The sequence below is a fragment of the Bombina bombina genome, chromosome 5, assembly GCF_027579735.1.
Source record: "Bombina bombina isolate aBomBom1 chromosome 5, aBomBom1.pri, whole genome shotgun sequence".
NCBI classification, from domain to species: domain Eukaryota; kingdom Metazoa; phylum Chordata; class Amphibia; order Anura; family Bombinatoridae; genus Bombina; species Bombina bombina.
In genome coordinates, this window is record NC_069503.1 from 429,834,431 (window position 1) to 429,859,062 (window position 24,632).

Here is a 24,632-nt window from a genome sequence, read left to right on the forward strand (position 1 = left end):
TCTCTATGTTAAAGCCCTTTGCCTTTTTTTTTTTTAACATCTCATATCTTTGAGCCCTTATAACTTTTTTCTGCAAATTTTTTAAAATAATTTTTATTAGACTGTTATTATGACTGTAACTGTACTGTGCAATGTATTTTTAATGTGTTTAGTGCAACTTTTTTTTTGTCTTGCTTAACTGTTAACCAGAGCTCTGAAGTCTCGCTCACCCAACGCATGTTAAATTCAATTGCTCTCAAGCGAACATGTTTACTTTCAACTGGTAATACGCGTACTAATTCAGAAGCGTGCACAGAGCTGCGATAAACCCTTTATCGCTTGCGCGTAACAGTGCACCACTCATAATCTAGCCCTTAGTATCTGGGACCAAGTGTCTGTGCGCAGTCTCATGGCTGCCTGGGGTCAATGCAAAGTGGCACGTGACTTGGGTCAGGATGTACTGTGAGTGGAAATAAGGCAGATAAGGGTGGTCAGGGGCACCCTAGTTTAATTTTGTAAAAACAGGATTTTTTTATAGGGGATGGAAAGTTAGGAGTGGTAGTGGGACAAAACACAAAATGCAGAACAGTTGTGAATGCTTATATTGTTTTTTTTTTTTGAATGAACACTCGACTAGGATATTTAACTTATTGCCTATGAAGGTGTTGCAGGAAGAGCAAACAGAGTTAATAAAAACAGCCTGTTTATAGATATACAACATAAATTACCAATACAGATCATTATACACTGTATATATTGTATTTAAATACAGTGGATATAAAAAGTCTACACACCCCTGTTAAAATGTCAGGTTTCTGTGGTGTAAAAAAATGAGACAAAGATAAATCATTTCAGAACTTTTTCCACCTTTAATGTGACCTATAAACTGTACAACTCAATTGAAAAACAAACTGAAATCTTTTAGGTGGAGGGAAGAAAACCAAAAAAACTAAAATAATGTGGTTGCATAACTGGGGATGTAGCTGTGTTCAGAATTAAGCCATCACATTCAAAATCATGTTAAATAGGAGTCAGCATACACCTGCCATCATTTAAAGTGCCTCTGATTAACCTCAAATAAAGTTCAGCTGCTCTAGTTGGTCTTTCCTGAAATTTTCTTAGTTGCATCCCACAGCAAAAGCCATGGTCCACAGAGAACTTCAAAAGCATCAGAGGGATCTCATTGTTAAAAGGTATCAGTCAGGAGAAGGGTAAAAAAGAATTTCCAAGGCATTATATATACCATGGAACACAGTGAAGACAGTCATCATCAAGTGGAGAAAATATGGCACAATAGTGACATTACCAAGAACTGGACGTCCCTCCAAAATTGATGAAAAGAAAACTGGTCTGGGAGGCTACCAAGAGGCCTACAGCAACATTAAAGGAGCTGAAGGAATATCTGGCAAGTACTGGCTGTGTGGTACATGTGACAACAATCTCCCGTATTCTTCATATGTGTGGGCTATGGGGTAGAGTGGCAAGACGAAAACCTTTTCTTACGAAGAAAAACATCCAAGCCAGGCTACTTTTTGCAAAAACACATCTGAAGTCTCCCAAAAGCATGTGGGAAAAGGTGTTATGGTCTGATGAAACCAAGGTTGAAATTTTTGGGCATAATTCCAAAAGATATGTTTGGCGCAAAAACAACACTGCACATCACCAAAAGAACACCATACCCACAGTGAAGCATGGTGGTGGCAGCATCATGCTTTGGGGCTGCTTTTCTTTAGCTGGAACTGGGGCCTTAGTTAAGCTAGAGGGAATTATGAACAGTTCCAAATACCAGTCAATATTGGCACAAAACCTTCAGGCTTCTGCTAGAAAGCTGAACATGAAGAGGAACTTCATCTTTCAGAATGACAACGAACCAAAGCATACATCCAAATCAACAAAGGAATGGCTTTACCAGAAGAAGATTAAAGTTTTGGAATGGCCCAACCAGAGCCCAGACCTGAATCTGATTGAAAATCTGTGGGGGATCTGAAGTGCACAGGAGATGCCCTCGCAATCTGACCGATTTGGAGTGTTTTTGCAAAGAAGAGTGGGCAAATCTTGCCAAGTCAAAATGTGCCATGCTGATAGACTCATACCCAAAAAGACTGAGTGCTGTAATAAAATCAAAAGGTTCTTCAACAAAGTATTAGTTTAAGGGTAACCATATTATTTTATTTTTATATTTTTTCTTCTCTCTACCTAAAACATTTCAGTTTGTTTTTCAATTGAGTTGTACAGTTTATAGGTCATATTAAAGGTGGAAAAAGTTCTGAAATGATTTATCTTTGTCTCATTTTTTTACATCACAGAAACCTGACATTTTAAAAGGGGTGTGTAGACTTTTTATATCCACTGTATGTTCTATGCATGGACCAATTACTAAGCCATTCTTTAGTTTTCCTTACCTTTTATGCTCTTTTTCTGTTGATTGCATTTCAGACTCAGTGTTAATCAGATCTCCGATGAGGCAGCACGAGTGTTGTATGAGGAACTGACAAAATACAAGATCATCACCTTTCTTGGGTAGGTTCATAATTAAGTTATTTGAAGGGACAGTCAAGTCCAAAAAAAACTTTCATGTTTCAAATAGGGCATGTAATTTCTTTCATGTAAGTCCATGAGCTAGTGACGTATGTGATGTACAATCCTACCAGGAGGGGCAAAGTTTCCCAAACCTCAACATGCCTATAAATACAGCCCTCACCACACCCACAATTCAGTTTTACAAACTTTGCCTCCTATGAAGTTTGTGCTAAGATTTCTACGTTGATATGCGCTTCTCAGCATTTTGAAGCCCGATTCCTCTCAGAGTACAGTGAATGTCAGAGGGATATGAAGGGAGTATCACCTATTGAATGCAATGGTTTTCCTCACGGGAGATCTATTTCATAGGTTCTCTGTTATCGGTCGTAGAGATTCATCTCCTACCTCCCTTTTCAGATCGACGATATACTCTCATATTCCATTACCTCTACTGATAACCGTTTCAGTACTGGTTTGGCTATCTGCTATATGTGGATGGGTGTCTTTTGGTAAGTATGTTTTCATTACTTAAGACACTCTCAGCTATGGTTTGGCACTTTATGTATTTATATAAAGGTCTAAATATATGTATTGTACTTATATTTGCCATGAGTCAGGTTTAAGTATATTTCCTTTTGCAGACTGTCAGTTTCATATCTAGGAAATGCATTTTTAGGAAAAAAAAATTCTTACCTGGGGTATAGTCTTTTTTCAATTGATTGTTCTTTTTAATTCGCGGGTAAAATTTGGCTCGCGAGGGCGCAAAATGACAAAGTATATTGCGTCATTTTTGCCGCAAGATTTTTTGGCGCGAAGTTACTTTCGATGATGCATATTCGTCATTTCCGGTGTCTTAGTCGATGCCGAGTACTTTCACAAGGTTGCGTCTTTAATGACACGAGTGTGTCATTTCCGGATGTTGTTAGCGCAAAAAAAAATTCTGTTTGTGTTGTGCGTCATACTTGGCGCCAAATATTTTCATTATTTAAAACCCCATTCCTATATGCCTCTTGCCTTTTTTTCTCTATCAGAGGGCTATGCTGTTTGCATTTTTTTCCCATTCCTGAAACTGCCATATAAGGAAATTGATAATTTTGCTTTATATGTTGTTTTTTTCTCTTACATTTGCAAGATGTCTCAATCTGATCCTGCCTCGGAAATCACTGTTGGAACCCTGCTGCCTGATAACAGTTCTACCTGGCGATTCCTGTTCGCCTCATCAGAGCAGGCGGACAGGGTTATGGAGCAGCGGTCTTTAGACTCGCCAGAAACACAGGCCCTCCATACGGAGCTTGATAAATGGGCCTCACAGTCTCTAGATATTTTAGCTAGAAGAGCTTTGTGGCTTAAATCTTGGAATGCTGACATGACTTTTAAATCTAGATTGCTATCTCTCTTTCCAAGGTAATAAGTTATTTGGTTCTCAGTTGGATTCAATTATTTCAACTGTCACTGGGGGGAAGGGAGTTTTTTTGCCTCAGGATAAAAGACCTTAGGGTAAATAAAAAGCATCTAACGGTTTTCGTTCCTTTCGACAAATTAAGGAACAAAAACCGAATCCTTCCCCCAAGGAATCTGTTTCCAATTGGCAACCTTCTTCAAATTGGAATAAATCCAAGCCGTTTAAGAAACCAAAGCCAGCCCCCAAGTCCGCATGAAGGTGTGGCCCTCATTCCAGCTCAGCAGGTAGGGGGCAGATTAAGATTTTTCAAGGATGTTTGGACAAATTCTGTTCAAAATCAATGGTCTCTCAGGGGTATCGAATAGGATTCGGAGTAAGACCTCCTGTGAGAAGATATTTTCTCTCACGTATCCCAGCAAAGCCAGTAAAGACTCAGGCTTTCCTGAAGTGTGTTTCAGACCTGTGTGTTTCAGAATGCCAGTTCCGTTTCAGGAACAGGGTCTGGGGTTTTATTAAAATCTATTTATTGTCCCAAAGAAAGAAAATTCATTCAGACCAGTTCTGGATCTGAAAATTTTGATTCGTTATGTAATAGCCTTACAGGATGCATATCTTACATATTCCGATTTATCCAGATCATTATCAGTTTCTGAGATTCTCTTTTCTAGACAAGCATTACCAATTTGTCGCTCTTCCTTTTGGCCTACTGACAGCTCCAAGAATCTTTGCAAAGGTTCTCGGTGCCCTACTCTCTGTAATCAGAGAACGGGGTATTGCAGAGTTTCCTTATTTGGACGATATATTGGTACTAGCTCAGTCTTTACATTCTGCAGAATCTCACACGAATCAACTAGTGTTGTTTCTTCAAAGACATGGTTGGAGGATCAGTTTACTTAAAAGTTCCTTCAGTCCTCAGACAAGGGTCACCTTTTTAGGTTTCCAGATAAATTCAGTGTCCATGACTCTGTCTCTAACAGACAAGAGACAATTAAAATTGGTTTCAGCTTGTCGGAACCTTCAGTCTCAATAATTTTCTTCAGTAGCTATGTGCATGGAAGTTTTAGGTCTCATGACTGCAGCATTGGATGCGATTCCCTTTGCTCATTTTCATATGAGACCTCTCCAGCTTTGTATGCTGAACCAATGGTGCAGGGATTATACAAGAATATCACAATTAATATCCTTAAATCCCAATGTTCGACTATCTCTGACTTGGTGGTTAGATCACCATTGTATAGTTCTAGGGGCCTCTTTTGTTCGTCCAACCTGGACTGTGATCACAACAGATGCAAGTGTTTCAGGTTGGGGAGCTATTTGGGGATCTCTGACAGCACAAGGGGTTTGGAAATCTCAAGAGGTGAGATTACCAGTCAATATTTTGGAACTCCGTGCAATTTTCAGGGCTCTTCACATTTGGCCTCTGTTGAAAAGAGAACCGTTCATTTGTTTTCAGACAGACAAAATCACAACTGTGGCATATGTCAATCATCAGGGTGGGACTCGCAGTCCCCTAGCTATGAAAGAAGTATCTTGGATACTTTCTTGGGCGGAATCCAGTTCTTGTCTAATTTCTGCGGTACATATCCCAGGTGTAGACAATTGGGAAGCGGATTATCTCAGCCATCAGACTTTACATCTGGGAGAGTGGTCCCTCCATCCAGATGTGTTTTCTCAGATTGTTCAGATGTGGGGTTTTCTAGAAATAGATCTGATGGCTTCTCATCTAAAGAAGAAACTTCCCAGGTACCTGTCCAGGTCCAGGGATCTTCATGCGGAAGCAGTGGATGCGTTGACACTTCCTTGGTGTTGCCAACCTGCTTATATTTTTCCGCCTCTAGTTCTTCTTCCAAGAGTGATCTCCAAAATTTTAATGGAACAATCGTTTGTGTTGCTGGTAGCTCCAGCATGGCCTCACAGGTTTTGGTATGCGGATCTTGTTCGGATGTCCAGTTGCCAACCTTGGCCACTTCCATTAAGGCCGGACCTTCTGTCTCAAGGTCAGTTTTTCAATCAGGATCTCAAATCATTAAATTTGAAGGTATGGAAATTGAACGCCTAGTGCTTAATCATAGAGGTTTCTCTGACTCAGTGATTAATACTATGTTACAGGCTCGTAAATCTGTTTCTAGAAAGATTTATTATAGAGTTTGGAAGACTTATATTTCATGGTGTTCTTCTCATAAATTCTCCTGGCATTCTTTCACAATTCCTAGAATTTTACAGTTTCTTCAGGATGGTTTGGATAAGGGTTTGTCTGCAAGTTCCTTGAAGGGACAAATCTCTGCTCTTTCTGTTTTATTTCACAGAAAGATTGCTAAGCTTCCTGATATTCACTGTTTTGTACAGGCTTTGGTTCGTATCAAGCCTGTCATTAAATCAATCTCTCCTCCTTGGAGTCTTAATTTGGTTTTGAAGACTTTACAGGCTCCTCCATTTGAGCCTATGCATTCTTTGGACATTAAACTACTTTCTTGTTCCTTTTGGCCATCTCTTTCTTGTGAATCTACTTTTCTGATTTTTCATCAGGATAAGGCGGTTTTGCGATCTTCATTTAAATACTTACCTACTACTACTTACATAAGGTTGTGAATTTGAACAACATTAATAGAGAAATTGTTGTCCCTTCCTTATCCTAACAATTCTTTGGAGAGATCCTTATATTCTTTGGGTGTGGTAAGAGCTTTGAAATATTATGTTGAAGCTACTAAAGATTTCAGGAAGACTTCTAGTCTATTTGTTATATTTTCTGGTTCTAGGAAAGGACAGAAGGCTTCTGCCGTTTCCTTGGCATCGTGGTTAAAGCTTTTGATTCATCAAGCTTATTTGGAGTCGGGTAAAGCCCCGCCTCAGAGAATTACAGCTCATTCTACTAGATCAGTCTCCACTTTGTGGGCTTTTAAGAATGAAGCTTTAGTTGATCAGATTTGCAAAGCAGCAACTTGGTCTTCTTTGCATACATTTACTAAATTCTACCGTTTTGATGTATTCGCTTCTTCGGAAGCAGTTTTTGGTAGAATAGTTCTTCAGGCAGCTTTTCAGCTTGATTCTTCTGCTTCTGTTTTAAGTTTTTCCTTTCATTTATGAGAATAAACTTATATTTTGGGTTGTATGTGGCCCAAGATGTGGAATGTCCATGAGGTCCACCCTTTTTATGGTAGTTATGAATTTTTTGTATAGAGCACAATTATTTCCAAATTCCTTTGTTGATGCTTTTTACTCCTTTCTTTATCACCCCACTACTTGGCTATTCGTTAAACTGAATTGTGGGTGTGGTGAGGGGTGTATTTATAGGCATTTTGAGGTTTGGGAAACTTTGCCCCTCCTGGTAGGATTGTATATCCCATACGTCACTAGCTCATGGAATCTTGCCAATATGAAAGAAATGAATTTATCAGGTAAGTTTTTACATAAATTATGTTTTTAAACAACTTTCCAATTTACTTTTATCACCAATTTTGCTTTGTTCTCATGGTATTCTTAGGTGAAAGCTAAACGTCGGAAGGCTCATATGATAATTTCTAAGCCCTTGAAGGCTGCCTCTTATCACTTGCTTTTTTATTTACTTTTCACAACAGGGGAGAGCTAGTTCATAGGAACAATATAGATAACATTGTGATCACGCCTGTGGCTTGTGGCAGACACTGCACTAATTGACTAAAATGAAAGTCAATAGATAATAAATAAATTGTATGTGATCAGGGGCTGTCAGAAGATGCTTAGATACAAGGTAATCACAGAGGTAAAAAGTATATTAATATAACTGTTGGTTATGCAAAACTGGGGAATGGGTAATAAAGAGATTATCTTTCTTTTAAAACAACAAAAAATCTGCTGTTGACTGTCCCTTTAATGTGACTTAGATAATTGTAGCTTTTGTTGCATTGATGTGAATATTAGACAGCTCTATTCAAAACCTGTACAGGCACATTCAGATGACATTTATAAATATTGTGCATGATCGTTATAATGTACTGATTAACGAGAGGTGGTTATTCCTCTATAGTGTCCATTTATATGAAATGTTCACATAACATAAAGGGATACTAAACCCAAACCTTTTCTTTAAAGGGATACTAAACCCAAACCTTTTCTTTAACCCCTTAGTGACCAGACCACTTTTCAATTTGTTGACCATCTGGGACCAAGGCTATTTTTGCATTTCTGCGATGTTTGTGTTTAACTGTAATTTTCCTCTTACTCATTTACTGTACCCACACATATTATATACTGTTGTTCTCGCCTCTAAATGGACTTTCTAAAGATATGATTATTTTCATCATATCTTATAATTTACTATAAAAAAAAATATAAAATATGAGGAAAAAATGAAAAAAAATGCACTTTTTCTAACTTTGAGCCCCAAAATCTCTTACACATCTACAACCACCATAAAATACCAATGCTAAACAGTTTCTAAATTTTGTCCTGAGTTTATAAATACCCAATGTTTACATGTTCTTTGCTTTTTTTGCAAGTTATAGGGCAATAAGTACAAGTAGCACTTTGCTATTTCAAAACCATGTTTTTTCAAAATTGGCGATAGTTACATTGTTACACCAATATCTGTCATGAATCCCTGAATAACCCTTCAAATGTATATATTTTTTAAAAGAAGACAACCTAAGGTATTAAACTTGGGGTATTTTGACTTTTTTGATGCAACCATTTTACCACCAATCTATGCCAAAGTTTGGGGGGGAAAAAAAAATAATTTGATTTTTTGACAAAATAGCAATTTAAGAATACATTTACTGATAATATTAAGGGTTACTGCCAAATAACACCCTCATATGTCTTCAGCAGCATCTCCTGGGTACAGTGATACCACCCATGTATAGGTGTGTCGGGTTCTCAGGGGGCTAAAAGCTCTTATTTTTAGGGAGCGCATTCCAGTTTTTCAACTTGGAATTTTCACATCGGTCATCATGCACCCATGTCCTATTTGGGACATTTCTGAAGCTGGTCAATGGAATTTACCCCCATCAAACCATATATTTTTGAAAAGTAGACACCCTAGGGTATTTCAAATGCTTGTATTTTAACACTTTCCATGCACTAATTCAACCACCAGTCTTTGTCAAACTTTTGGGTAGTCATTATTTTGTGTTATTTTTCACACACATTGTACTTTAGGCATGGATTCTCAGTTCCTGTTATGTGTTACTGCCAAAAAACACCTCAATATGTGTTCAACAACATCTCCTGAGTACAGTGATACCACCCATGTATAGGTGTGTCGGGTTCTCTGGGGGCTAAAAGGCCTTAATTTTAGGAAGCGCATTCCAGTTTTTCAACTTGGAATTTTCACATCGGTCATCATGCACCCATGTCCTATTTGGGACATTTCTGAAGCTGGTCAATGGAATTTACCCCCATCAAACCATATATTTTTGAAAAGTAGACACCCTAGGGTATTTCAAATGCTTGTATTTTAACACTTTCCATGCACTAATTCAACCACCAGTCTTTGTCAAACTTTTGGGTAGTCATTATTTTGTGTTATTTTTCACACACATTGTACTTTAGGCATGGATTCTCAGTTCCTGTTATGTGTTACTGCCAAAAAAAACCTCAATATGTGTTCAACAACATCTCCTGAGTACAGTGATACCACCCATGTATAGGTGTGTCGGGTTCTCTGGGGGCTAAAAGGCCTTAATTTTAGGAAGCGCATTCCAGTTTTTCAACTTGGAATTTTCACATCGGTCATCATGCACCCATGTCCTATTTGGGACATTTCTGAAGCTGGTCAATGGAATTTACCCCCATCAAACCATATATTTTTGAAAAGTAGACACCCTAGGGTATTTCAAATGCTTGTATTTTAACACTTTCCATGCACTAATTCAACCACCAGTCTTTGTCAAACTTTTGGGTAGTCATTATTTTGTGTTATTTTTCACACACATTGTACTTTAGGCATGGATTCTCAGTTCCTGTTATGTGTTACTGCCAAAAAAAACCTCAATATGTGTTCAACAACATCTCCTGAGTACAGTGATACCACCCATGTATAGGTGTGTCGGGTTCTCTGGGGGCTAAAAGGCCTTAATTTTAGGAAGCGCATTCCAGTTTTTCAACTTGGAATTTTCACATCGGTCATCATGCACCCATGTCCTATTTGGGACATTTCTGAAGCTGGTCAATGGAATTTACCCCCATCAAACCATATATTTTTGAAAAGTAGACACCCTAGGGTATTTCAAATGCTTGTATTTTAACACTTTCCATGCACTAATTCAACCACCAGTCTTTGTCAAACTTTTGGGTAGTCATTATTTTGTGTTATTTTTCACACACATTGTACTTTAGGCATGGATTCTCAGTTCCTGTTATGTGTTACTGCCAAAAAAACCCTCAATATGTGTTCAACAACATCTCCTGAGTACAGTGATACCACCCATGTATAGGTGTGTCGGGTTCTCTGGGGGCTAAAAGGCCTTAATTTTAGGAAGCGCATTCCAGTTTTTCAACTTGGAATTTTCACATCGGTCATCATGCACCCATGTCCTATTTGGGACATTTCTGAAGCTGGCCAATGGAATTTACCCCCATCAAACCATATATTTTTGAAAAGTAGACACCCTAGGGTATTTCAAATGCTGGTATTTTAACACTTTCCATGCACTAATTCAACCACCAGTCTTTGTCAAACTTTTGGGTAGTCATTTTTTTGTGTTATTTTTCACACACATTGTACTTTAGGCATGGATTCTCAGTTCCTGTTATGTGTTACTGCCAAAAAACACCTCAATATGTGTTCAACAACATCTCCTGAGTACAGTGATACCACCCATGTATAGGTGTGTTGGGTTCTCTGGGGGCTAGAAGGCCTTATTTTTAGGAAGCGCATTCCAGTTTTTACACTTCCCATTTTCACATCCCATGCACCCATGTTCTATTTAAGACATTTCTGAAGCCGGCCAATGTAATTTACCCCCATAAAACCATATATTTTTGAAAAGTAGACATCCTAGGGTATTTCAAATGCAGGTGTTTTAACACTTTCCATACACTAATTCAACCACTAGTCTTTGTCAAACTATTGGGCATTCATTTCTTTGTGTTATTTTTCACATACATTGTACTTTAGACATGGATTCACAGCTCCTGTTATGTTTTACTACCAAAGAAGACACCAATATGTGGTCACCAACATCTCCTGAGTTCAGTGATACCACCTATGCATAGGTTTGGTGGCTTGTTTGGGCGGTGCAATGCCAAATGTCTGACATGTGTTTGTGATTTTTTTTCACATTTAACATATTTTCTTTGCCTATCGTCTTTTTTTGGGGGTCTTTTAACATACCCCAATTTATTTGTTTTCCATAAATGTGATTATATTTAAAAAGTTGACCCCCCAAGGTATTATACATGGAGTGGTTTGATGACTTTGATGCAACCGTTTTAGCCCAAAAAATTGGAGAAAGTATATGGTGGTAATTTTTCAATTTTCATTGTTACAGACACATTGCTTTTTTACTATGATTTAGGAGAGACTGTTGTAAGTTATTGCAAAAGAATACTTCAGGTTGTTTTCTGCTAGGCACCCTGAGTACACCTATGCCCCCCATGCATAGGTTTGCCAGGATTTTGGGAAGGTTATGTTACAATTTTATGACTTGTGATTTTAGTTATTAAAAATGAGAGTATTTCTTCTGATAGGCCTATCTTTAGTTTGGGGCCTATCACATACCCCACTTTTATTTATTGCATTCAAAGTGTATATTTTTTAAATGTTGACACCCCAAGGTATTGTATATGGTGTGCTTTGATGCCTTTGAAGCAACCGTTTTAGCCCAAAAAATTGGAGAAAGTATATGGTGGTAATTTTTCAATTTTCATTGTTACAGACACATTGCTTTTTTACTATGATTTAGGAGAGACTGTTGTAAGTTATTGCAAAAGAATACTTCAGGTTGTTTTCTGCAAGGCACCCTGAGTACACCTATGCCCCCCATGCATAGGTTTGCCAGGATTTTGGGAAGGTTATGTTACAATTTTATGACTTGTGATTTTAGTTATTAAAAATGAGAGTATTTCTTCTGATAGGCCTATCTTTAGTTTGGGGCCTATCACATACTCCACTTTTATTTATTGCATTCAAAGTGTATATTTTTTAAATGTTGACACCCCAAGGTATTGTATATGGTGTGCTTTGATGCCTTTGAAGCAACCGTTTTAGCCCAAAAAATTGGAGAAAGTATATGGTGGTAATTTTTCAATTTTCATTGTTACAGACACATTGCTTTTTTACTATGATTTAGGAGAGACTGTTGTAAGTTATTGCAAAAGAATACTTCAGGTTGTTTTCTGCAAGGCACCCTGAGTACACCTATGCCCCCCATGCATAGGTTTGCCAGGATTTTGGGAAGGTTATGTTACAATTTTATGACTTGTGATTTTAGTTATTAAAAATGAGAGTATTTCTTCTGATAGGCCTATCTTTAGTTTGGGGCCTATCGCATACCCCACTTTTATTTATTGCATTCAAAGTGTATATTTTTTAAATGTTGACACCCCAAGGTATTGTATATGGTGTGCTTTGATGCCTTTGAAGCAACCGTTTTAGCCCAAAAAATTGGAGAAAGTGTATGGTGGTAATTTTTCAATTTTCATTTTTACAGACACATTGCTTTTTGACTATAATTTAGGAGAGAATGTTGTAAGTTATTACAAAAACATACTTCAGGTTGTTTTCTGCAAGGCACCCTGAGAACACCTATGTCCCCCATGCCTAGGTTTGACAGGGGTTTTGGTTAAAAAAAAAACAGGCCCAATTTTAGAAAAAAATAGAGTAGTGAAATGTAAAAATCTGGCACAGTAAAAGTAAAAAAAACAAAAAAACATCTAACTGTAAACATAACCAAAAAAAAAATATATATATGTAACAGCAAATGTATTTATTTTTTTAAAAATTGACCATTGTATGGTACCGCTTGAAGCAGTCCCCAATGCAGAGTGCAGGCTGTCCAGGGCAATCAGGACAGTAATATATGGTGTCCCTTCTCTTCCCCCTCTTGGTACAGACTCTGCATTTTTTTTGTGGTTTCTGCTTTGTGGCAGTAGGGGGGATTTTAAAAATAAAATGGGTAGCCCCAACTCTGCTCTCTCCCATCACCGCCCGGGGAGCAGGTGCATCATGGTACAAAATCCCCGTAATAATCTGGAGCTGAAACTGTAAAAAAGTCTTTTTAACTCTGGGGTTTGCTTTTTTGAACAACAAAAAAGCGTTGTGGGTTGCAATCTGCATTAGGTAAATTGCAACCTTTTTGTACCAGGCCCTTGTCTTCCGCATAATTAGGTAGGGCTGCAGCAGCTGATCAGCCAGATCAACCCCACCCATATGCCGGTTATAAGACTTGATGCACACTGGCTTCCTTATGATCTCAGCTCTGCCACGTACAGAAACCGCCACCGTCCTCTCTGTGTGGATGGTGGTAAGAAGGTATACATCCTTCTTGTCTCTGTACTTCAGTGCCAACAGCTCCTCTTGGCGCAGAGCTGAGGTCTCCCCCCTTCGTAGCCGGGTGCGTACAAGCTGTCCTGGGAAACCTGCGCGGTTCTTTTTAATTGTACTGCAAGCTACTGTATCAAAGCAATACAGTAGCTTGAACAACAGGACACTTGTATAAAAATTGTCTAAGTACAAGTGATACCCTTTGTTCATTAGGGGTAATATCAGGTCCCAGACAATCTTGCCAGTGGTTCCCATATGTTCTGGGCAACCTGGAGGGTCAAGGTGGCTATCCTTTCCCTCATACACCCGGAAGGCCTGAGTATACCCAGTCTCGCTGTCACAGAGCTTATACACCTTTACCCCATATCTGGAGCGTTTGGAAGGAATATACTGCTTGAATCCCAGCCTTCCCTTATACTTCATTAGGGATTCATCAACGCATATATTCCTTCCAGGTGTATAAGCCTCTGCAAACCTGGCAGAAAAGTGGGTTATCAGGGGGCGGATTTTATACAGCCTGTCAAATTGGGGATGCTCCCTAGGGGGGCACAGGCTGTTGTCGCTAAAGTGCATGAAATGCAGAATCATTTCATACCTCTTCCTCGACATAGTCTGGGAGAAAATGGGGGTAGAGCAGATGGGGCTAGTACTCCAGTAGGAGCGAATGGAGGGTTTCTTTATGATGCCCATCAGCATAGTCAATGCCCAGAATTTTTTGAATTCTGGCACATTGATGGGGGCCCATTGCTGCTTTGCCAAATATGTTCCAGGCTTTGCAGCACGGAACTGATGGGCATATAAATTAGTTTGGGCGACAATGTTCCCCAATATATCATCGCCCAGAAACACTTCCAGAAACTGCTGGGGGCTAAAACCTGCCACATCTATATTTATGCCAGCATTTGCTGTGAAGGGTGGGATATCTGGCCTCTGGAGATGAGGCGTTACCCACTCTTCAGCAGCAATGGCAGCAACACGCCTCCTTCTGGCAGGGGGACTGGCAGGGGGGGGTAGCAGGGGGGCTGGCAGGGGGGCTAGCAGCCACAGATACATCACTATCAGTTGAGACTGCATCTAGTGATGTATCTGAGCACATGGCAGGGTCAAAATTGGGGTCTGAGTCAGAAATAGAGGCATCTGACTCTGACGCAAGGATGGCATACGCCTCCTCAGCACTATATCTTTTCTGTGACATTTTTGTATCTGTCACAGAAAACAATTACTAAAAAAAATTAAATTAACTAAATTTATTAACTAAATTAACTAGCAAAAAAGTACAGCTATGCTACTGCCAGTGATTTATAGCGATCACTGGCAAGCTAGGGGTTAATGGCTCTGAAAATTAAATTAAATTAACTAAATTAATTAACTAAATTAACTAGCAAAAAAGTACAGCTATGCTACTGCCAGTGATTTATAGCGATCACTGGCAAGCTAGGGGTTAATGGCTCTGAAAATTAAATTAAATTAACTAAATGTTTCTGAAAAGAGCCTTTGGGTTTTTAAAAAATTACAACAACAAAATGAACCCCTAAAAAAATGCGCAGACAGCAAAAAAGTACAGCTATGCAACTGCCAGTGATTTATAGCGATCACTGGCAAGCTAGGGGTTAATGGCTCTGAAAATTAAATTAAATTAACTAAATGTTTCTGAAAAGAGCCTTTGGGTTTTTAAAAAATTACAACAACAAAATTAACCCCTAAAAAAATGCACAGACAGCAAAATGCAGCAAAAAAAAAGTGCACCTATGTTACTGCCAGTGATATATAGTGATCACTGGCAAGCTAGGGGTTAATGGCTCTGAAAAGAGCCTTTGGTTCTATATTTTTTAACAAATAAAAGAAATAAATCTCTCTCTCTGCTAAATACAGGTCTCTCTCTCTCTCCAACAAAATGGCAAGTGAGGAGAGGGAGGGAGATCCACACTGATCATAGTCAATATTTACAAATATTGACATGATCAGACAAATGGGGTATTTTATTATTATTTTTTTTTTTAGGGTGGGAGGCTCAGATTGGGTGACCCTAGCTTGCCCCTATGATGATGCAGGCTAGGGACACCCCCAGAGGCCCCATGATGCACTGGGCATCGCCATCTTGGATGCCTAGTGAAGGGGGAGGGGGGGGCTATTTAGGGCTTTTTTTTTATTTAATTCGGTTTTTTTTTTTTTTTTTTTTACTATTTTTAAATAACCAACTAAGTGCCTCGACCCACCGAGGCACTTAGCACACAAGCAGAGCATCGGAAGCGTGTCCGATCGCTTCCGATGCTCTGAAACACTGCCGGGCTCCACGTGGAGCGAAACCGGAAGTGATCACTCGTGGGGGAGTGATCAATCCGGTCCCGGCACTCGGGAACAGTATTGCAGGATGCCTAGACCTCAAGGCAAGCCTGCAATACTGTTAGAGCAGCTGGAAGCGATTTCGATCGCTTCCAGTGCTCTGTTAAACCGACGACGTATGCCATACGTCCTCGGTCGTTAAGTGCTTTTTTTTTGAGGACGTATGGCATACGTCGTCGGTCGTTAAGGGGTTAAAGGGATACTAAACCCAAATTTTTTTCTTTCATTATTCAGATAGAGCATGCAATTTTAATCAACTTTCTAATTTACTCCTATTATCATTTTTTTTGTTCTCTTGCTATCTTTATTTGAAAAAGAAGGAATCTAAGCTAAGGAGCCAACCATTTTTGGTTCATACCCTGGACAGCACTTGTTGGTTTATCGCATTTAACCACAATCAGCAAGCACAACCCAGGTTGTGAATCAAAAATGGGCCGGCTTCTAAACTTACATTTTTGCTTTTCGAATACAGATAGCAAGAGAATGAAGAAAAATTTGTAATAGGAGTAAATTAGAAAGCTGCTTAAAATCGCATGCTCTATCTGAATCATGAAAGAAAAAAATTGGGTTCAGTGTCCCTTTAATGATTCAGACAGAACATGCAATTTTAAGCAACTTTTTATTTACTCCTATTATCAAAATGTCTTCGTTCTCTTGCTATCTTTATTTTAAAGGCAGGAATATAAAGCTTAGAAGCAAGCCCATTTTAGGTTCCGCACCCTGGATAGCGTTGCTTATTGGTGGCCACATTTAGCAAACCAATAAGCAAGCATAACCCAGGGTCTGAAACAAATATGGGCCAGCTCGTAAGCCTTTACATTCCTGCTTTTTAAATAAAGATAGCAATTAATAGGAGTAAATTAGAAATTTGCTTAAAATTGCATGCTCTATCTGAATCACGAAAGAAAAAAAATGGGTTTACTATCCCTTTATGAAAATGCAACAAAGTAACAGTCCTGAACTCAGCATCTAGGTTCCCTCAGTGAAAGCAGCTCAGCTAGAATGCTTAGACACATAAAGCAACTGGTGTGGCATGTGGTGATTGACTATACTATCTTAATAAAGGATAAATACTGTAATGGAATATAAGAATGGCTGGATATGCATAAGGTTATTCTAAGTAATTATGCTTACACTTAAGAATCAAATATGAAAAAACTAGATGAGTCATTGTCTCATTGAGTTCATACCTGCTGCCAAAATCAGTTTCTTTGATATAGGGACATTCCAGCCAAAATTGGAATCCACATGTATGCATTTCAGTTTTGAATAGAAGCATTTTTGTAATATAAATGTAATAGAATAATAATTGCAGTATTTAAAATGTTGGTGCACTGATAATATCTATCTATACTTCACATGCACGTGCAGAGGAAAATGCTAACACTAAAACAGTGATAACTCTTACTAGAAGCATTGTTGCCAGTATATGTATATTGTAAATATGTTTATATCCAAAGAAGCAATAAATCTAATTGCATTTATATTTTGACAGGAATGTCCCTTTAAAGGGAAACAACCCAAATTTTTTATTTCATGATTCAGATAGAGCATGAAATTGTAAGCAACTTTCTAATTTACTCGTATTATCAATTTTTCTTGTTTCTCTTGCTATCTTTATTTTAAAAGCAGGAATGTAAATCTTAGCAGCCAGCCCATTTTAGGTTCAGCACCATTGATAGCACTTGCTTATTGGAGGCTTACATTTACCCACCAATAAGCAAGCATAACCCAGGTTCTCAACCAAAAATGGGCCGGCTCCTATGCATCAAATTCCTGCTTTTTAAATAAAGATAACAAGAGAACGAAGAAAAATTGATATTAGGAGTAAATAAGAAAGTTGCTTAAAATTGCATACTCTATCTGAATCATGAAAGAAAAAAATTGGGTTTAGTGTCCCTTTAATACTCTAAACTAACTGTTGGATCTCAATGGTATCATAAAAAGAGCTGTTTTTAAAAACAAAAGTCAACTTTTTTTATGTTTTTATTAGCAGCTCGGTTTTGTGCTGCGCTATCAGTACCATTGCTTATTTCACTGAAATGTGATTGAATAATAGTGGCTACTTATGACTAGCCTAAGTAGTGAATGACCCGTGTTAACATTAAATATTAGTGGCTGTGTTATATCGGTACCAGTGTCATTTCAGTATTTGGTTGGATTCTGATCACCATACCACTCACATATACAGTAACCCTAATCCCTGACCTCCACTATAATAAGCTATAACTAAGCAGGAATTCATCAGTGCAATGATGTATATTATGCCTCATTTACAGTTTTTTATCCTTTAACACACACAAAACCTCCTTTCACCAAAGGAATCACTGTTTTTACCTCATTAATCACAACCTTCCTCTCACCCAGGTGCCCCATTACTTATTAACTTTTAAATGTAACCTCCCATCACCTTAACTTTTAGTGTTCTCTGCTAAGTACCTAAATGCTTTTATGGTGACCTTATCATAGTTAAACCAAATCAAATGCTTATTATAATGAAAGCATTAACTTAAATTAAAATGTTGGAATTTGAGCAAGGGTATTCAAAGCTAGGCACCACACCATTTGCTTTAAAAGTTGTAATACCATTTGTGTAATTAAACCGCTGATTTAAATAGGGAAGTTAAAGAGAGGTATGTTCCTTGTCTTTTATTTTAAAATACATGCAAATGTTTCTTGTTGAAACCAAATATTGAGCAACAGACGTGTGTATTTTACAGGTGTTTAACAGACAATATGAAACCAAAGCAGATGTATAAAAGAGGTTGACCCAGAAGTCACAACTATGAAAGTGGCACGTTAGTTGACTTGACTGATATATATATATTCAGAAATATAACATTATAGGCAATATAACTCATTTATTAAATGATAGCATCTATAGGACCCAGTATACCAAAACAATGTTTCAGTCTTCTGTTCACTAGTTTCTTAGTCATAGCAATCATAGAGAAAGTCATTAAAAATTTGACATTTTTTACCAGTCTTGTTAAGAATGGTTTTACTGGTTTAAGCATTCTCTTATAAGATAATCAATATGCTTAAAAAATACAGTAATTTAGAAAAAAAATAGAGACCCAAAGAATGCTGATGAAATTGGCCACCAGGTTTTGGCCTAGATTCTATTCAAGTTGCTATAATGGAGTCTTTGACAAGATTTCATCAGATTTTTTTATAGTAACTCAGTTATAGTGATTTGCTCATACGTGTAGTCCTGTAACAGCTAGATATTGTGTCACTAAGGGTCTGATAATCTAAAGCTCTCCGCTCTGCCGAGATGGTCTAAGATGTCTCGTCAGTACTGCGAGGTTGTTCAAAATAATTTTGAAGGGAAATTTTAGTTTGAGAGCTGTTTATCTTGCTATGCAACATTTTGGATGTGAAGGTGAGAAAGATATATTAAAATATAATGCTCAAAAAATGCCTTCAAAGACTTTGCGAGATTTTATGCTGGCAAATTTGTTATCATCAGGCCCTAAATGTATATTGGCTCCTAATGCCCGGTTTCCTACCCCCAGTCATTTTAACATTGCGGCCTGCACTACATAGGGACCAGTGTTATAGTTCATTATATCTAACTGCCTCTGATGTCCCTACTGAATTTTCAGACCCCTCCACACAATTAACCTCAACCTTTGTGTATCCTTTGTAGCACGTTCCTTTCTGATTTCTTTTTTCTCATTATATTAGATTATGAGTGGAGCTGTATTTATCACTCCCATTCATATGCTAACTTCATTACCATATCCCCCCCTTAGATTTCAATGGAGCGCAAAACACCCTTGCTTGCGCACACCCGATCGCAATTCCAATGTTCTTCACATAGAAGAATATGTTCTATTTATTTTTAAATATATATATATATATATATATATATATAATTTATTTATTTATTTTTTGGTAAAAAATAATAATAATATATATTAACCAGAGCTCTAAAGTTGTGCTAACTCGATGCACATTAAATTCAATTGCGCTCAAACACCCTCGATAAACCCCTTATCGCTTAAGCCCTACTGTTAACGCGCCACTCATAATGTAGCCCAAATTAAGGACATTTCTATATCTTAGCCAATACTTATCACAATTCATTGGTTTTCAGTTCTATGATGGACAGTTACTAGAAATGAGGGCATTCCTAAGAACAAAGCTCAGTTTTTGTCTATCCTTCCTAGGGAATGAGGGGCTTTTCACCTGGTATTGGCTGGGATGTGAGCCATGATACAGACATTTCTGTATTTTGGATATAGTTTCTAGTTTATTAAAGATTGCAGGTATCCACATAAATATGAGCACTGGGTAAATGTAAAAATAGATCACTTTTTGGTGCATTTTTTTCTATTTTAACTTTAATATTTTAGGGACAGTAAATGTAAAAATTTTTTACATATATATTTAGTTCAAGCAGAACAGCTTTTTAACTTATGATCAGAGGTGTTTGATTATATTTAAAATTACTTTTTATACTCTCTCCTGGAAGGGTTTTCCAGCTGCCCCCATGTCTGCAGATTTTTTTTAATGCAAATACGCCGCAGGAGAGCAGCCAACCAGGAGGTGAGCTGAAGCGATGTTCATTTACTATATCACACGTTCACGGTGATGTTGTGCGTTCTTGGTGGCTTCCTTCAAGTTGATAGAAGCTACCACTCATGCGCGGCATCACCGTCAGAGTGTATTATAGCAAATGAGCATTGCTACGGATTACCTCCTGGCATGGGGGCAACACGAGGACGCCATGTAGGAGAGAGCGTAGGAAAAGTAAATTTTAAATATCATGGAATGCTTCTGATTCTAAGCTAAAATGCCACCGTCTAGTGTGTTTCTTAAACTAACTGTTTATGTGGAATCTTTTTTACTGTCAATTTGAATTAAAAAAAATGCTTTATTTAGAAAGTTTAAGTTGGTTTACTAAAATATTATCAGCAACAAGCTTAAAGGGATAGGAAACTCCAAAATTTTCTTTCATGATTCGTATAGGACATACAATTTCCAACAACTTTCCAATTGACTTCTATTATCAAATTTGCTTTGTTCTCTTGTTATCCATTGCTGAATGAACGAACAGCATTGCACTACTAGTCAGCCAATCACAAGAGACAAATGTGTGCAGGCACCAATCAGCAGCTAACTCCCACTAGTATAGGATATGTGCGTATTGTTTTTCAACAAGGAATACCGAGAGAACAAAGCACATCTAAAAAAATAGAAGTTAGTTAAAATTACATGCGTCTATCTGAATTTTGACTTTCCTATCCCTTTAAGGATTTTTTTTGCATATAGCAATTAATCTGTGTTATTTTTATTAAGGTTATACAAAAATCTCATCACGGATTTTGGAGCAATGTATGTGGCAAAGATCATTGAAGAATGTCCACAACTCAAGACTGTGAAGTAAGTTGGATACCTTTTTTAAACAGCCGCTAAAGTCAAAATGAAAGTTTTATGATTCAGACAGAGCACGCAATTTCAAAAGAACTTTCCAATATACTTCCATTATCAAAAAGTGCACATTATTATTATATGCACAATATGAGGCTCCAGCTCCTACTGAGCATGTGCAAACGTGCACAGTATATACATATATGCATTTTGTGATTGGCTGATGGTTGTCACATGATACAGGTGGAGGGAAAATAGTATTAAAGAGATCGTCTAGTCAAAGTTATGATTCAGATAGAGCATGCAATTTTAAGCAACTTTCTAATTTACTTCTATTATCATTTTTTTTCGTTCTCTTGGTATCTTTATTTGAAAAAGCAAGAATGTAAGCTTAAGAGCCAGCTGGTCTAAATGTTGCCACCAATCAGCAAGCATTACCCAGGGTGCTTTGTCTTTGCGTTGTGTATTTATCAATTATTGAATTCTATCGTATTTAGTGGTCCTTTTAAGTTAAAAACTATTTGCGGTAATAAAGCATCGAAAAGTCATTGGTTATATATATGCAATTGAAGACCAATTCTATAAAAAATGCTCTGCTTTATTATTTTAGCACAAGTGTTCACTTAAACTATGTCCCACTTTACTAGTGTAAAATCCAAACTGTAAAATGTTCAATTCAGATAGTGTGTTATTGATTTCAGTTGTCATTTGGTGTACATACTTTCTTATTAAGTGCATGAAAATATTGTTAGGTGTTAAATGGGCAGGAAACCCCCAAAATGTATTTCATGATTTGGATAGAACATACAATTTTAAGTAACTTCCAATTTACTTCTATTATCAAATTTGCGTCATTCTCTTGCTATCCTTTGCTGAAGGAACAGCATTGCACTACTGGCCGCTAGTTAGCCAATCACAAGAGACAAACTAGCTCCCACTAGTGTAGGATATGTGAGATTCATTCAAGTTTAATTTTAACTTTCCTATCCCTTTAAGTGTAAGTCTACCCCATTTTCATTTAACATTCAGCAAATTGCTAATTTTTAGATGAACATTAGCATCTGAGTATGTTGCTTAGCAACTCTAACCGGATTGTTTAAAATGGTCACTTTTTCTTATGACTAACACTATATTTAAAAATGTTCTTTCTTTCTTAAGACACGGTTAGATCACGGATCATCAATTACTGTTGGGAATATCACTTCTGGCCAGCAGGAGGAGGCAAAGAGCACCACAGCAAAGCTGTTAAAGGGACAGTCTAGTCCAAAACAAACTTTAATTATTCAGATAGAGAATGTAATTTTAAACAATTTTCCAATTTACTTCTTTCACCAATTTTGCTTTGTTCTCTTGGTATTCTTAGTTGAAAGCTAAATCTAAGAGGTTCATATGCTAATTTCTAAGCCCTTGAAGACCGCCTCTAAGCTCAGGGCATTTTGTCAGTTTTTCACCACTAGAGGGTGTTAGTTCATGTGTTTCATATAGATAACACTGTGCTCATGCACGTGGAGTTACCTAGGAGCCCGCACCGATTGGCTAAAATGCAAGTCTGTCAAAAGAACTGAAATAAGGGGCAGTTTGCAGAGGTTTTAGATACAAGGTAATCAGAGAGGTAAAAAGTATATTATTATAACTGTGTTGGTTATGCAAAACTAGGGAATGGGTAATAAAGGGATTATCTATCTTTTAAAACAATAAATATTCTGGTGTAGACTGTCCCTTTAAGTATCACTTCCCTTCCCACAACCCCCAGCCATTCTCTTTGCCTCTAGTGCAAGGAGGAGGTGAAGTCATTAGGTGTCTGATTAAGATTCTTTTATCAGGATTTTTTAGTTTTATTGGAAGCCTGAGCAGGCTTGCTCTGATCTTCCTGACACTTGGGTTTAGCTGTACTCCACGTTAGTCTCTTCAGCAGGGCTGTGGTGGCTTTTAAGCAGTTAGGAACTTGTGCCCTTATTCAGAATGACAGAGTAGGCTTACTCTGCTCATTTCTTCTGTTCCTAGGTCCCTGTGAGGGATGGCTTCCTCCCATACCAGTGACTGGTCCTCCTGCAGGACAATCAGGAGTGCAGGTAAGTGCCATGTTATTTATCTTAGGATTTAATTGGCACTACATTATTAAATGGAAAGACTGCACCTTTTTGCAACACTTATTCCTGCGGTCAGGAATTTATGTAGGCAGGTCGCAGGGTACTGTGTGGTGGTAAGAGGGAGATTCATTGAGATTTGTTATCAGATTTCAGTTTTATTGTTTTTATGTGGCTCAGTAAGCTTTTCTGCTTGTACAGGCAGTCGCTAAATTGGGGGTTTGTGTATGTTTTCCATTTTAGTCACTCGCTGTTTTCGGCAGTGTGAGGAGAGTGTGACGTCACTAAGAGGCGTACTTCCTCTTTTAGCACGCGGCTCCTTGGTGCCGTTTTCACAGAGAAGTCTCTCTGCGTAGGTGTAATTGACTTCTTCCTGCTGTCTAAGGTCCCCCTGCAGTCTGGGAGGCTTTGAAAGTGTCCGTTTCGTGTCAGGAGGAACAGGTAGGCACCTCAGCTTAGCGCTGAGGTGTAGAGTGTGCCGAAGGTTTTTGTTTTGTTTTTCAAATTAATTATATCAGCGCTGTTTGTTATCTTTAGAAGCGCTTGTTATTTAGATACATTACACTATTTGGTCCCTTTGAAAGTTAAATCCTTTTTTCTTTCATGGGATTGATTTTTAAATAGCTCTTGTGAACGTATTTTTTCTTAAAGGTACAGTACACTATTTTAAAGTTAAAACGTTTTCTTTATTCTGAGTGTATAACTGTTTCTGTGCAAGAGGGACCTAGAGTCTAGGCCTTATGCTGTATGCAGACTTTGTTGAGATACCCAAATAGAACCCCCTTTACCATTTTGTTGTTCCTGTATTGAGAGAACTATTTTGTACAAAAGACAAACTTTTTGATACTGAGCCACAATCCCCTCAGGATGATGCTGTTCAGGCTCTGTCACAGCCTCTTTCCTGTATGCCCCAATCTGTAGTTACGTCACATGCAGTGCCCTGCGGTTCCTCTCAGGCTCCGGATGAAGTGTTTTTAAAGGTTGAGATTGCAGCCCAGGTATTCTAAGCGGTATCTGAGGCGCTGGCAGCCATTCCCATGCTGCAGGGGAAGTGTAAGAGGAAATCTATAGAATCAGATAAGGTACCTATTCCTGTTCAGGCTGACCGGATTCCTCCATCACATAGACTGGAGGAGGAAGATACTTCGGTAGCTTCTGAGGGTGCAATCTCAGATTTGGAAAGTGTAATTTGACTCCTATCTCCTATACTCCTATCGATGTCAACCCTAAAAAGTCTAGCAAGTTAAATGGATACTTTTATGTCCCTTCTTCTGGGGAGGTATTTCCAGTGCCAGACCGCGCCACAGAAATTATTACCAAGGAATGGGAGAGACCAGGAATCCCTTTTTCTCCCTCCCCTGTTTTCAGGAAATTTTTTCCCTATGGCTGACTGCATCAGGGGATCATGGCAGACAGTCCCCAAAGTGGAAGGAGCGATTTCTACTCTGGCTAAGAGAACTAC

The 24,632-nt window shown here is 38.1% G+C and overlaps 1 protein-coding gene across 2 annotated transcripts in view; it reads left to right on the forward strand.

Moving 5' to 3' along the window:
- NOD1 (nucleotide binding oligomerization domain containing 1) overlaps positions 1-24,632 on the forward strand; it is a 311,719-nt gene that overhangs the window by 189,310 nt on the left and 97,777 nt on the right. The window contains exons 5-6 of one of the 2 annotated variants that reach the window (XM_053714271.1): positions 2,416-2,499; positions 21,012-21,095. In XM_053714271.1, coding sequence (XP_053570246.1) covers positions 2,416-2,499; positions 21,012-21,095 — 168 coding nt within the window. The remainder of the gene's footprint in view (positions 1-2,415; positions 2,500-21,011; positions 21,096-24,632) is intronic. The other variant, XM_053714272.1, reaches the window with a different exon arrangement.